At 36.3% G+C, this 15,379-nt stretch overlaps 2 protein-coding genes across 3 annotated transcripts in view; one reads left to right on the plus strand and one right to left on the minus strand.

The window, feature by feature from the left end:
- LOC101741556 (DNA polymerase epsilon subunit 3) lies at positions 1 to 1,014 on the minus strand. Its single transcript, XM_004923096.5, has one exon. The coding sequence runs from the start codon at positions 887 to 889 to the stop codon at positions 530 to 532; it is 360 nt and encodes a 119-aa protein (XP_004923153.1). The 5' UTR covers positions 890 to 1,014; the 3' UTR covers positions 1 to 529.
- Positions 1,015 to 2,784: 1,770 nt separating this feature from the next.
- Positions 2,785 to 15,379, plus strand: part of LOC101746973 (uncharacterized) — an 88,614-nt gene continuing 76,019 nt past the window's right edge. For both annotated transcript variants that reach the window (XM_062675729.1, XM_062675732.1), the window contains exon 1: positions 2,785 to 3,061. The gene's annotated coding sequence lies outside the window, so the exon portion shown is untranslated. The remainder of the gene's footprint in view (positions 3,062 to 15,379) is intronic.

Consider the following 15,379-nt stretch of genomic DNA (forward strand, 5'->3'; position numbering starts at 1 on the left):
TTCTAACAAAATTTTCTTATAATTACAAGTTTTAAAAGGATGTGTGACCAGATCTAGTAATAATTGTAACATTTACATAACATACATACATACATAACCTAACATTAAGTAATTTTTATGGCAGTAAAAATTAAGTTTAGAAAAATATCAGTAATAAATCAAATAAAATACTTTTAATTTTAGCAAATTGCAAAAACAAATTTTGAGAAGTTCTAAGTTTTAATTGTAGTTAATTTACTGATGTAAAAGTAAGTGGACACAATTCATTTTGGGATGCTTTTGAAGTTTACTTGTTTTTAATAAAAGTTTATTTAATTTTAAAACACTTCATACATTATTACCAACTGATTAATTATTGCGAGGTAACTGTTGTAAATGTTCATGGGAAACTTGTTTCATTTAAACATTTATCACTTTTGTAACACAGGCATGGGTTCTTTGAACTTATTTCATATAGTTTTTCAGCACAGTTTCTGAATATACACCACTAAGCGCCACTATACATTTTAAACTCAAGTCGCAGTAGTATTCAATCGTCTTCTATAATCTCAGCGTCTTCTTGTTCATCTTTTTTCTTCATAGAAGCGGATTTTCGTGCCGAAGCCATGGTCTTGTAATGTTCCAGAGCTTCTCCTAAAGGTTCCACAAATCTATCAAATTCGATGTCTTTCATAGCATCTATCACGTCCTGCCCAGTGAGAGCCTTCCTTTTTTTGTTCTTAACAATATTTGTAGCTGCTGAAGTCACATAAAGTACAAAAACTGAAGCCGCCTTAGCGAGGCCAGTTCGCGCCTCTTTTGATATCGATACGCCACTGGGAAGAGCTTCTTTTACGATTCTAGTTACAACTGTGAGTGGTAAATTCAAATCTTCGAGTTTTTCAGCCATTTTTGTTTATAACGTTCCTATTTATAAAATCTGGAATTAAATGAAAACATTAATTTAACCGCCAGAAGCACTAATGACATTTCTTGACATTGATTGGAGCATACAGTCACAGTTATAGATTATACACAGTTACGAATGTTACGATAGTACTCTCTATGTGTATTATCTATGGATACAAGGGTTAGTAACTGCCGCCTGTCGCCGTGCTACAAAAAGTCTCAAAAATAGGTACTCGGAATACAATGCCTTTTTTTCAAAGTTTTCATAGGTATCGTGGCTTAAACTATATTATTATGCTGTATGAGATACCCGGTGAAGTTACATAAAACGATGGGACAATACCAGCAGTTAGATCCTGCAGTGTAGTAGCCTACCGAATTCACAATTAGTATTTAGCGTTATCACGTGTTTATTTGTTGTTTATTCAACGTTTCTATTATTCTTCAAAATTAAAACCTCAAATCTTATTCACGTTACATGCTATAAAAACATTGCGATCTGTTTTCCAAAAATATTACAAAAATATAGGATTGCGTGATAATTTTAATTCACTGGTGGCAAGAAAGCACGCATTGATGATGACGCATAATGTCCATTTAACGAATGCAGACCAGAAGAGGGCTTGTAGTGCAGCAAAGATCAAGACAATATGAGATAAACTTAAACTGTATGCTTTGGTGGGAAATCGACTTTATCGTCTAATTAACTCAAAATATTTAGCAGTCACCATTATCCAAAATAATTCACGGTCAAAAAATAAATTACTCAAAAGTATGTAAAAGTTTATTTTCGCTATTATTTTTTGGTTAAATTATTATAATCTGATAATCTGTTATTTTAATCAGCCATTTAATTCGCTTGAAACCTTGTTGATTGTTGATAAAAATAAAAAGCAATGGTTCGAACACTCGTGTTGTTTGTAGAATTATTTGATTTGCACGATGTCGATATAATGAGAAACGAACGAAATTACTTGCTCATTTCTGCCACAAAGCATTATTGCATTCCGGTTTGAAGGGAGGAACAGCAATAAAAATTTCATCTTTAAAAAATAACATGGCCTTCAGTTCACAAAAGCTTCGCGTTCGTTATCATGTTACCCGTAAACAGCTGATTTACGAGTGACCAGTGTGCTTAAAAACATTATTTAGAAAATATAATAAAATATATCAGTAGGCTTACCATAGATTTACTAGGCATACATTGACTACCATGAAAGCGTATATTAGCGTATCAAAGGACACGTTGTCCGTGTTAGTTCGTTTTTAAAACATAATAGGTATCTACTTTTTAGATAGAAATTGACAACTGAATCAACTAAACAGGTCAATGACCTAGTTTTACAGAAATCGATGAAAAATTAAAAATGAATGACGTGAATACATATAAAAGGGAAGGTCAATTGTTGAATTTACTAAGTACGTAATAAAATTGAAATAAAATTTATAAATACATTTTTATTGAGTTAGGTACGCTTGGAGGTATTGCGCAAACTCGTGGTGCAATGTTGATGCCAGTGTTGTTTTGACAATAGTGATGTCCAAATGAACAAAAACGCGATAGCGTGTTATATTCTCTATTTTTTTAAGCTATTATGTTTTTTGTTACTAATAAGTTTTATAGAGATTCGGTGACTGTTAATTTGAAACTTTATGCTAAACAGATAGCTTTTTCATTTCCTAGTACCTGTGTCTCAAAAAATGTGAAAAAGGTTTTTACAACAATTCTACGACATGTGCACTGATTTTGTCTAACTTTGTTTTTCGGTCAATACCGCTATGCACATAATATACTGCGATACTGTGTTACTATTCCAAGCGTCTTAATGTAGTCTTATTAATAAAATATAACGCGTTATTTTATAACGCTAAGCGTCCCTATCCTGACACTATTCAAGTTATATTATTATGATAAGTTAGTGCGGCACCGATTTTGTTCGTTGTTAGACGTATTCTGTCTGCATTCTCATCGATTTCTAGCACAGAGTACTTAATACTTTTCTGAGTTTATGGTGTTATTGTAATGTTTTATTCAAAAAACATACCTAAATAACATTATTACAGTGGTTTCTTCGTCGACACGATCTCGTTGGTTTTAGAGTTTTTCGATATTAATTCTCATGTTATCCGAATGCGGTGTTGTTGTGGTTTTTCGATTTGGAATCGTAATGCGGTAAGGATATTTTATTAAGAGTATTAATATTTTATAATAATTGTATAACGTATGTTTGCAATTTGACGATCGTAAATAACGTGCTATGAAATAAATTACGTGAATTAGAAAAAAATACACGTTTTTTTTTTTTTTTTGTTATCTAATTCAACATCGAGCATATAGCCCAACTGATTAAAAGTGTTCATCGCTGCCTGTGAACATCGGTAATATTACCTTCGGGTTGCTCAGTTGCTTAAAATACTTAGGATTGTTTCAAGGATGGTAAGGTCCGGGGTAATTCTAGAATATTAGATAATTCAAGAGTTTCGAAGTACACTGTAGGAAAGATTTGATTGAAATTTGATTGTCACGACCTGTCGGATGCATAGTTCAGAGGGAGTACAGAACCTGGTGGAATACTGGGATTTATTATTATGGGGGATCGATGACAATGTTGATGCGGCGTCACATCCCTTTTAGAATACTTCTGAATTCAGTTGAGACCGACCTTTCTATTTATTTATTTTTTATTGCCTAGATTGATACCCGAGGCCACAGCTCACCTGGTGTTAAGTGGTTACCGGAGCCCATAGACATCTACAACGTAAATGCCGCCACCCACCTTGAGATATAAGTTCTAAGGTCTCAGTGTAATTACAAAGGCAGCCCGACCCTTCAAACCGAAACGCATTACTGCTTCACGGCAGAAATAGGCGGGGTGGTGGTACCTACCCGTGCGGACTCAAAAGAGGTTCTAAAACCTCACGGCTGACCTGATAAGTGTTTACGCGATCCTTTAACGTCGCTACTTGTTTTAACACGGATGGCCATTGTCACGATTACCTACGTCCATCACTTCCAATCTTAAGCCGGAGTGGAAGACTGCTTCGTGACAGGAATGGCCTTAATAGTCTCCTCATGTAGCCTTTAAAGACGGCATGTCATTATTACATCGCAAGACCGCTTCGTCAGAAAATTTCATAGCATTATCGAATCAATCATATAAATATTATAAAGCTGAAGAGTCGAGTATATCGAGAATAGGCTATATAACATCACGCTAAGACCAATACAAGCGGAGCACCAATAAAGAATGTTTCAAAATCGGGGTTTTTTCCCTTTTGAGAGCTTCCGCTGCGTGTGCTGCAGAAACGGTTAAAGTTTCGCTAAAATAATGTATGACATAATTGTTCCCCTTTAAAAGATATAAAAAAAGTCCGCGACAGCATATGTCTATATGTTAAGGTTGGCTCACTATAACGTTTTTTATGCTAACCAAATTTGTTCTAAAATAAACCATTATTTGTGAACTATTCCACGCGGACGAAGTCGCAGGCAAAAGCTAGTCAATCATATTTTAGCTTACAAAAATACGTATGCTGATTTATTTAAGTCACTCACGGAAATGTCAAGGCAGATGGATTTTGAATGAGCAATTGAATTGTTCAAACAACATCCAAAGGGAAAGAATATTTTATTTGTTACTTACTCGTATCCAATGGCAACCACGTCGAAATAGAGGGTAGGGTATGGATAGAAATGAATGTCAATTACAGTATAATTACATTGGCTGTGCGATGTCGAGTTAGAATAGTACAGCGTAAAAGTTAGCTCATATTTGTATGGAATGGGATCGTTTGCGTACGTTTGCCGCTAGGGGTGCTGTTCCAACTCCATACAAATTTGAGTTAACTTTTACGCTATCGAGAACGTTAAAAAACTCGCACTAAGCACTCAGTTTCTGATCCTATAGGGTTGCCTGTCAACGCAACCACGACCACTCTGACAAGAGTGTCCGACTGAGAAGAAGGGTTGCCTGCTCCAGATAAATACAATCCAGTCCCCCGATTTCATTGCGATTTCGGCAATTTTGTGTGCCGATTTTTATCCATTGTATAATCCCTATTAGCCTCACGGAAGAAACCCAAGTATGTACTTCATAAACAAAAAAAAAATTTGAGTCGGACAGAAAATGAATTTCACGCTTGGTTCGGTTTTATAGGTTTCATTTTAGTTATGGCGTGTTGTTAGTTTGGACAATACACACAAGGACTATGTTTACGGTGATAAAGAAAGGTGCTCGACGGAGCGTAGTTGAAATAGCCACTTAGGCTACCAGCCAATGGGTAGAAAATAAAACAAAGCTACATAAATAGTACAGTTCATAATATACTAGCTGACCCGGCGAACTTTGTTCCGCTTTAGAGGCAATAAATGAGCAGACTTTTGATTTTATCAAGGTCAATTTTTTATTTGGATCATTAATGTAAATTAAAAAACAAGTATATTCCTAATTTCCCAGTTTGAATCCTAGTTGCATTACGGCTTCGTCGGCAAAGATTTGATTACGTCTGTAAAGCTAGAATGGTCAAATGGGCAGAATCACTAAAATTTTTAATGAAAATTTAGTGCTTTTTAAGTGCTAATTTAGTGCAGCAAAATAAAATTTTACGCCCAAACAGGACATGACAAAGAAAATGGACCCAATGAGGCATCTAAGGAATAACTTTAAAGGGTAATTAACTCCTTTAAATCATGTAACAAAAGTTAAAGACTTCATTATTTTCTGAATTTGATAAATGTTGAAAAATAATAATACATTTGTTACCTCGTCCGTACAGCCAAAAAATTCGAACACGCTAAAAACTTACCTTCCCAAATCCAACTGCAAAAAGTGGCCGTAAAAAAAAAGTAACTAGTACCAACTTAACGATAATTATTCAACCACCATTTTGTGTTCGAGGCGTGACGTAATCATGGCGTGTTCAAACTAAAATTTACTCAGAAAAATACGCATTGAACACGTGGCACGAACGACTATCACGCTTAAAATCTATATATTAATACGTAAAGCAAAAACTTTGTACCCCTTTTTACCAAAATTGCGCGGACGAAGGAGTATGAAATTTCCCACACTTATACGGGATATAGAGAAGGAGTGCAGAATGTTAATATTTTTTAAATTATGCATAGAAAATAGGTACAGTAAATCAATAACATTACACATACTACCGTGTCCTTGAAATAACACTTAAAAACTTTGTTACTTCTTCTTCTTTATTTTTTGGTTCCGGAGTTCCGGCACGGTTTGTGAATTATCCCGCGTCAAGTAATGAGATTTTTATAATTCGCCGTTTTAATTTTTTACAGTTTATGAATAATAATAAACTAAGGAAACTTAATCTGTTGGCATGGAATTAAATGAAATGAGATGAGATGATATAGGATGAAATATAATCTTCAGTAAAATGGTGGTTATTTACTGAGACTTTTTCAGTGGACTTTTAGAAGGATCCCGAGAAGTTACGTTCAGCGGCCTTGTTTCATTTTTCCACACTTGTGCACTTTCACAGATATTAAACAGTTAATAAACCACCGTTATTACACATTTAAACCTGAAGAAACACTAAACAGACAAAATAAAACAAATCACACAACTTCGATATTCCGATATCCCACGGAATCAACCGGATTCGGATGCGTCGTCTACAGCGGGAAGTCAAATCCCGCCTAAACGACGCCCGAAATGAAAAATGGCATAGTTACTTTGAAGAACTCGGGCCTACTCACCAAGCATACTGGCGACTAACTAGGTCCCTCAAGTCCGAAACTATCGTCACTATGCCTCCTCTCGTACGCCCTTCAGGCCAACCACCGGCTTACGATGACGATGACACGGTAAAGCTGCTGCTGCTGCCAGCACTCAATTCGCGGACCCCGAACACACCGAGTCAGTCGACAGGGAGGTCGAGCGCAGAGCTTCCTTGCCGCCCTCGGATGCGTTACCCCCCATTACCACTTCCGAGGTCAAGGAGGCGATCGAGAGCCTACGGCCACGGAAAGCTCCCGGCTCCGACGGCATCCGCAATCGCGCTCTAAAAATCTTACCAGTCTAACTAATAACAATGTTGGCCACCAACTTAAATGCTGCTATGACGAACTGCATCTTTCTTGCGGTGTGGAAAGAAGCTGACGTTATCGGCATACATAAGCCGGGCAAACCGAAGAACGAAACCGCGAGTTACCGCCGCATAATCTCCTCCCGGCGATAGGCAAACTATACGAACGACTCCTTCGTAAACGCCTCTGGGACTTCGTCGCGTCCAATAAAATATTGATCGACGAGCAGTTTGGGTTCCACGCCAAACACTCGTGCGTCCATCAAGTGCACCGCCTCACGGAGCACATCTTAATAGGGCTGAATAGGCGGAAACCCATCCCGACAGGAGCCCTCTTCTTCGATATAGCGAAGGTGTTCGACAAAGTCTGGCACAACGGTTTGATATACAAACTGTATAACATGGGAGTGGCAGACAGACTCGTGCTCATCATACGAGACTACTTGTCGAACCCTTCGATCCGAAAATCGAAAAAAAAAAGAAGACCACAAACCGGTGAGTTTCTTGCGCGAATCTTCTCAGCGGATTCAGCACTGCTCTTCCATGGGTTAGCAAGTCACCAGGATGAGCTCCGTGAGCTCTCCTACACGTCCGGTGAAGCTAAGATAACCTAAGGCTACTACTAACATAGGTAGGAAAACGAAAAATCACTTGCTAATGTGGCGTCGCTCTAACCGGACGCTTTTCCACGGACACTTTTCTTCACAAAGACTGCGCTTCTAATCGCTACCCTTCATACGGCTTACTAAATTATAAAAACAACGTTGAAAACACGTAAAACAACTCTTCAGAACTGGTCTTGCCAAAGGGCTATCTTTCAAAATTTAGGTCAATAGTCTAACTACTTCATACTCTTAGTACACACTCATAGATAACACAATAGTTTTAGCGTTCTCGGAAGGGTACTGAAGGGCCTGTATCGGAAGAATATGTGTAGTATCTATTTTTATTGTTTTGTTATTACCATAAAATTATCAAATGAACAAAATTAAAACCAGCTCGGAAATAAAGTAGTTGTAAGTTGTCGGAATATTTTAATACGACTCCAGATAGAGAGAGCATTGTTTTACACAATGACGTCAGTGTTCAAGTGCCGATTTAAATCTTACACTGAGACGTTATTTAAAAGAGATAACTTAATATTATAAAGTGACAAAAAAGAATTGGATTTAGGCTTATAGTTAACACATACAGAGAGAAAGTACACAACTATCTTTAAGTCTCGAAAATAATTTTTTATTCTTTTTTGCCCTTGTAGGCAGACTAGAATACGGCCCAGCTGATGGTGAGTGGTTACAGTTGCTCATGGACGTCAGCAATTCATAGACAAGCAAGGCAAGCCACTACCTACTCAAATCGGTCAATAGACAGGTAAAGTGTACAATAAACGGTCTTGTATTTTTTTTCCTACCTTATCTGATAGCCTTGAGGGGCTATTTCAGCGTAACCTTAACTAGTAGGTGAGCTCACGGGGTTCGAACCGGAGTGATGCTAACACTGACCCTAGCTAGAGCAGTGCTTCGCAGAATCTACCACCGGATCGGAAACGCGACCCACTGAGAAGATCCAGCGAGAAACTCAGTGGGCTGTGTCTGTGGGTTAAGTCTTGTATTTAGATAACCCTTATACTATCTCGTAGGTCACCGGTGCCCTACGCGGCGCACTGAAGTAATTATGTCGATTTTTGTTACTAAGGCGCCGGAATGTCTAGTAGACTCTGGGAAAAACCAATCCGAAGGTACTGAGAATGAATCTACTTTTAAGAGACCTAAAAGACTAAAACATACATTAAGAATTTGTATATGTATATATTTATGATATGTATATGTATATATTTATGTATATGTATTTATTTAAGTACGAGTATTTGTATCTATAAATATTATGTATGTTATAAATATATAGACATATGTTTAAGTAATATCACCTTCCCACTACACCTACCAACCTTCATCTCTGCACTCCCCGTTACCATTAAGGTAGACCGTTAGAGAATGCCTATGGCATTTAGTCCGCCTTTATACTTTCTAGTATAAGAAGTTTCTCTCACACGTTTATTCTCAAAACATTTTTGTCGGGCACATTCCACTTTTTTCACAAATCAGTAATCAGAAGGTATTTACAAGGCATCATATACTATGCCTATAATAGAAGATTTTGCTCAACAAAAATCCCGAAAGAAACCGTTATCGAAATCGTAACCAAAAAACCAGCAGCATTCTAATATCATTAATGACATATTATATCATACTGTATTTGATTACCTATAATAAATGGTCTCATACTCAGTAAAAAAATGTTATTATAATTCCCTTTTTTTACTTTCCAAAAGGGCCTCAAATTCTTGTGTGCCTAAGGGCCCCATCCTAGCTTAAGACGTCCCTGCACTTCACACATACTTCAGTGTTACTACGTTCTAATTAGTCTTACAATATTCACATAGATCAAAATGTACAATAACAGAATTTAATTAATAAATCGTGAGAAAAACTATTTATGACTAGCTGACCCAGTAGACTTCGTAGTGCCTCAATCGATAAATAAAAGGCCTAAACTTTTGTATTAAACAAACTTAAAACGAATAAAAGGAATCCGTCCGACGGAGGACCCATCAAAGGAAAAACAAAATTGTTATTTTTGGTTTTTAATTCCGAGTATTTTCATTATTTCTACCTTTTAAACCTTCCTTGGACTTCCACAAATAATTTAAGACCAAAATTAGCAAAATCGGTCCAGCCTTTCTAGAGTTTTAGCGAGACTAACGAACAGCAATTCATTTTTATATATATAGATTAATATGTACCTACAACAATACATAAAAACATACGTATAAAACTTAATTATTAGACCATTTATAAATCAAATCATAGTTCGATTCTTATTTTAATGTTTACATGTTTCTTTTAATCACATTTACAGACAGATTTCTTTATAGCCTCTCTGTATTTGTCATTGTCTATCATTATTAGAGTTGTTAATTAAATTTCAACCGTATGCTCTTTTAATTGAGCTCATAAAGGGCTTTGACCGTTGTCCGAGAGGTGATGTTTGGTCATCATTAACTTTGGTCTTAATGAGAAAGGTGATCCATGGTTGACGTCACACGATATCTACTTGAGAGGTGATGTTCTTGTTTTTATTCGCCAACGTATAATCGATTTTTAATTGTGTTTATTCGGCAACTCATAATCGATTTGTTATTATGCATTACAAACTAACTTTTAGTACAGCTAAAAATCGGATTAAGATACGATTATCTATATTATATTTGTTAAAATCTTATTAATTATACAATAAATAGAAAAAAAAGTATTTGTATACATTTTTTATGATACTCTTCTACATTATAATCATTTTATTTTTATTATTCTCTTTTTATTAAAACAAAACGCTTCCATGTTTTCTTGTCATTTATGTACAAAAAAAAATACTAGTCATGTACCTATGTGCCTTGAATTATTTTTAGAATTATAGTACCTACCCTGATTTACTTTACTTACTAAGTGGACCTCCAAGCAAACTCGACTTATACAGTGAAACAATGATTTCGTATTTTGGAGAATATACTTAATTACCAAAATGAATTTTAATCACAAATAAAAAACCATTCTGAGCACAGTGATGCTCACTCAGCCTTACTTACTACCATTAAAACGTAAATTAAGCAAACCCTTTCTCTCTTTATAATTTCGTGACCATGCATTGACGTAAAAACAGTTTTGTAACGAGAAAATGACATCACCTACAAAAAAGGCGCGTAAATGACGTAACACAAAATGGCGGGTTGATAACCGAGACAGGGCTGTGAGATAATACAAATCTAATTCAGTATCGAAAAATGATTATGTCGAGAATAATAATATAATAATGAAAACAAAAAACGAGAGAACAAAACAATAAATATAATAAAATAAACAATAAATTTAGTTTTCATTGCACGGTTCGCGAAGAACTAAGAAAATACTAAGAATAAAATTGTACTTACGTATATCACCGGTAGAATGCGTCTTAAGATATACTTAACAGAGGATCATAGCTGCGGTATGAAAACCGCGCCTTTTCTCCAACCGCAGAAATGGTTGGACAAGCAGCGACTCTGAACAAAACTGGACCAAGACGAATTTAGTGTATTGAATATCAACGCAGCATCGATCGTGTTTGAGTGGCAGCCCCGTGGCAGGAGAAGAACTGGTCCCTTTTACACACTTAGGGACGCCCATGGAGAGATAGAATATTGGGATTATTGGAATATTGGGATAGAAACTCCTATACATAGACAGCAGTGACAATAGGTGTCTTGAACAAATGAAAAAAATGTCTGTCGGTTCGTGAAGCAAAACAAAATAACAAAACTGTGATTTCGAAAAAAATATTCTAAAACATCCATGTAATTAATTCATCTAATTTATAAAAGTGTGTTAGTCTGTTATTTCGTAATTGCCTGCACTTTGCAATTTAAAGATTGGACTCTGCTACCAAGAACTTTAAATTATATCAAGTGGCAAAAGCTTGGCAGGAGGAGACCTAGTCCCTGATGAGGTCTGCCGGTGTGACCTGGCGTGAGGTTAAGGAGCAAGCGCAAGACAGGGTCAAGTGGAGATATCTTGTTTTGGGTGTCAGACATATAAATTAAACAGACTAACTTTATTCACACTCTGATTTACTCTGCCAATTTTACATTGATGCGTCTTATTCAACTACTGTCCTCTGACCGTCTGCATTTTCTTTTAAATATGTCTCAGCCGGCTATCCCCTCTTGACTGGTCACGTGGCTTAGTCACGTGACTTTAAAAGCAGTCAATTGAGCAACTAATAAACAATAATATTTAAATGTTTTGCAATACAGACCTCATATTTAATAATAATTCTTAACATCTACAGGACTTTATATTATCATATTAATATAAATAATCATAAACCTTACACTTGTAAGGGCCTTATGTACCAGCGGGGTGCCCTAAGACTGCAAAATTGAATATAGGCATTATCGAGTCTCGCACTCGGCATCTATCAAGATGACATGACCGCTGTCAATAGAATGATGACATCATGTGCGATCGAACATTTAATAAGTAATTAATATTTAAAACATAAAACTAGTTTCGAATTTAATTTTAGAAATGACTGCCTTAAAAATCAGTATTGAATGAAAAGTGTTTATTTAAAATTTTATTTTGAATAACGATGTGAACGTTTCAGACCACAGCCCTAAAGAAATACGCGTACTTATCGTCTTGTCGAAGGCTTAGTTTATAATAAAATTAGCTTTTGCCCGCGACTTCGTCCGCGTGGAATAGTTCACAAATAATGCTTTATTTTAGAACAAATTTGGTCAGCAAAAAAAACGTTATAGTGAGGCAACCTTAACATATAGACATATGCTGTCCCGGACTTTTTTTTAGATCTTTTAAAGAGGAATAATTCTGTCATACATTATTTTAGCGAAACTTTAACCGTAGCAGCACACGCGACGGAAGCTCTCAAAAAGGAAAAAAACCCGATTTTGCAACATTCTGTATTGGTGCTCCGTTTGTATTGGTCTTAGCATGATGTTATACGTTCCTCGATAAATGGAATATCTAACACTGAAAGAATTATTCAATTCGGACCAGTAGTTCCTGAGATTAGCGCGTTCAAACAAACAAACTCCAAGTATAGATCATCCAAAAACTTCTGTTACTAAAACCTGTAAATAATATAAAAAGTCCGCACGGGTAGGTACCACCATTCTGCTTATATCTGCCGTGAAGCAGTAACGCGTTTCAGTTCGAAGGGGGGCACTCGTACTGTAAAAACTGAGATCTTAGAACTCATGTCTCGAGGTGAGTGGCAGCGTTTCCGTTGTGGATGTCTATGGGATCGGTAAATAGATTGTCTGTTTCTCTGCTTAATGTTTTTAAACCTATCCATTCGCTGGTAGCGTAGGGGCAATTCCGGCTACGCGTGGACGGGTAGGTGAGCTCACGGGCTCAACCTGAGAGAATTTGCTACACTAGACCTAGCAAAGCCGTGATTCGCAGAATCTACCACCGGATCGGAATCGCGACCCACTGAGAAGATCCGACGAGAAACTCAGTGGGCTGGGTCTATTGAACCGCTTACCGCTTCTAAACTACCATCGATTGAGCTATGTGAGTGAATAAAAACGAGATTCTCTTCGAGTCTGTAGACATCATTAAAATTACTTTTACGGCTTAATCTTAGATTAAATCCTAAACATAGTTTTAATTATGTAAGGTTTGTTGTAAAATAATTAAAACTAGAGGTCCCGCAGTAGTCGAAATTTGACTATAATTAATTGGAATTGTAAGTTTGTACACTATTATGATTGTATTTTATACTTTTATAATAACAAATTTCGCCAAGATTACACTATAAAAAATATTAACAAAGACAACCAATATTTAATCTATTCTCAATTTGACAACAGACGTCAAGAACAAAAGTTTGACAATAAATACTATGCATGCATGTGTGCGTCAAATACATGGTATGTAGTGTGTGTAATGTTTTCTTTATTGATTTAATGTATCTTTTATGCATTATTTTAAAAAAATATTAGCATTGTGCACTCCTTCTCTATATTCTCTATAAATGTGAAAATTTCATACTGCTCCGTCCGCGCAATTTTCGTAAAAAGGGATACAAAGTTTTTGCTTCACGTATTAATATATAGATAAAATGTATCATGTTAAAGTTAAGGCAATTATCGGATTGCCAAATAGCAAGACTGTTGGTGGGAGCAATGGCAGTAGTGGGGACGTGACATAATAAAAAAGGCGGTAGTCTGAAAAAACGGGACAGAAAGCAGTGTATTGAGTAGTGAACAGATATTTAAAGATTGTACAAGTGGAGTTACAAATAAAGTAATACAGAATTAAGTGAACTATTGCAATCTGTGTATTATTTCCTGACTCTTGGAAGCGAAGTCTACAATTATAATTACGCCGGTTTATACTTGTTCGCGTGATAATTAGACGAACAAATAAGAATCCATATATGCCGTAGAACTGACGATCGCTGGAATAGAGGGGTCCTCGAGTGGAGACCGCGGAAAACGTAACTTGGAACGTCCGCTGGCTAGGTGTTGCGATGACCTCCGAACATGACCGGAAAGGGGTGGATGAGGAGAGCCGAAGACAGCTCAGTGGTGTGGATTGGGAGAGGCTTATGTCCAGCAATGGGCAACTATGGGCTGATGATGATGACGATGATGATGAAATAAGCATCAAACGAAAAACCGTCGGAAATTTCAATTTTTTTTCTTTAATGGCAATTGTTTACGGACAACCCTAAACTCAGGCTGTACGTGTGAGGTCAAAATTAATGTAGGTACATACTGCGTAGATCATTTATTTTATTTTTTACACAAACAGATTCAACGCCGTCAAAGAAGTTTTTTTTAAACTTTAAATTCGTTAAAGTATGAATTTGAATTAAAAACTTTTTGAATTGTGTTCTGTGACTCTATATTGGTATTCTTCTTCATCCTAGCGTTTTCCTGGTCTAGTCCTAGGGTCCGCATTCTTACTTAATCTCCTCTACTTTGCCCGGTTTTCGGAATCCTTCTGGGTGAGGTTATTCTTCTCCATATCCGCTTTTACCACATCCAACCAGCGTTTCCTAATAATCTTCTTCATATGAGTATTGCTGTTTCCTGGTGGTAGGACCTCTTGTGAGTCCGCACGGGTAGGTATCAACACCCCGCCTATTTCTGCCGTGAAGTAGCCGTTGTAACTTTACGGCGACCTTAGAACTTATATCTCAAGGTGGATGGCGCGTTTACGTTGTTGATGTCTATGGGCTCCAGTAACCACTTAACACCAGGTGGGCTGTGAGCTCGTCCACCCATCGAAGCAATAAAAAAAAGTTTTTTATTTATTATGTAACATGAAGATAAAATGGTGTATTATTGACAGAACCGTGAGTGTTTGATAATAAAACGAAGTTTGCTTCTAAAATTGAAATGGAAAATAGGAGATTTTAAACATAGACAATACACATAAATAAATAAATAATAAATATTTACTAACAATCACGCAACGTTAACTGGTCCTGTGCTAAGTTCGTAAAGAACTTGTGTTACAGGTACCAGATAACGGAAATAAATGTAAGATTTTTATTATACACACACATATATTTAAGATACATCCATAACCCTGGAAAAGACATTTTTATATTTATCATACAAATATCCTCCCTTGGCGGGATTCGAACCCGCGACCCCCTTTTGTAGTGACCATGTCACTTACCACTACACCAGACCGCTGTACACATAAATTAGTTAATTAAAAAAAAAACAGTAATTATTTAAAAGCCAACGAAGCTAAACATTAAATATAGTAATTACAAAGCACTCGTGGAGGCCATTGTGTATAAAAATACATGTGTTATTTAAAAACAAACAAAAAAAGAACACGTTTACTGGTGGTAGGAC

Source organism: Bombyx mori, chromosome 24 (assembly GCF_030269925.1).
Source record: "Bombyx mori chromosome 24, ASM3026992v2".
Lineage (NCBI taxonomy): Eukaryota > Metazoa > Arthropoda > Insecta > Lepidoptera > Bombycidae > Bombyx > Bombyx mori.

What these genes read in the sequence shown, in the direction of transcription:
- LOC101741556 (XM_004923096.5), bottom strand. Translation starts at nt 889, where the DNA reads ATGGCTGAAAAACTCGAAGATTTGAATTTACCACTCACAGTTGTAACT.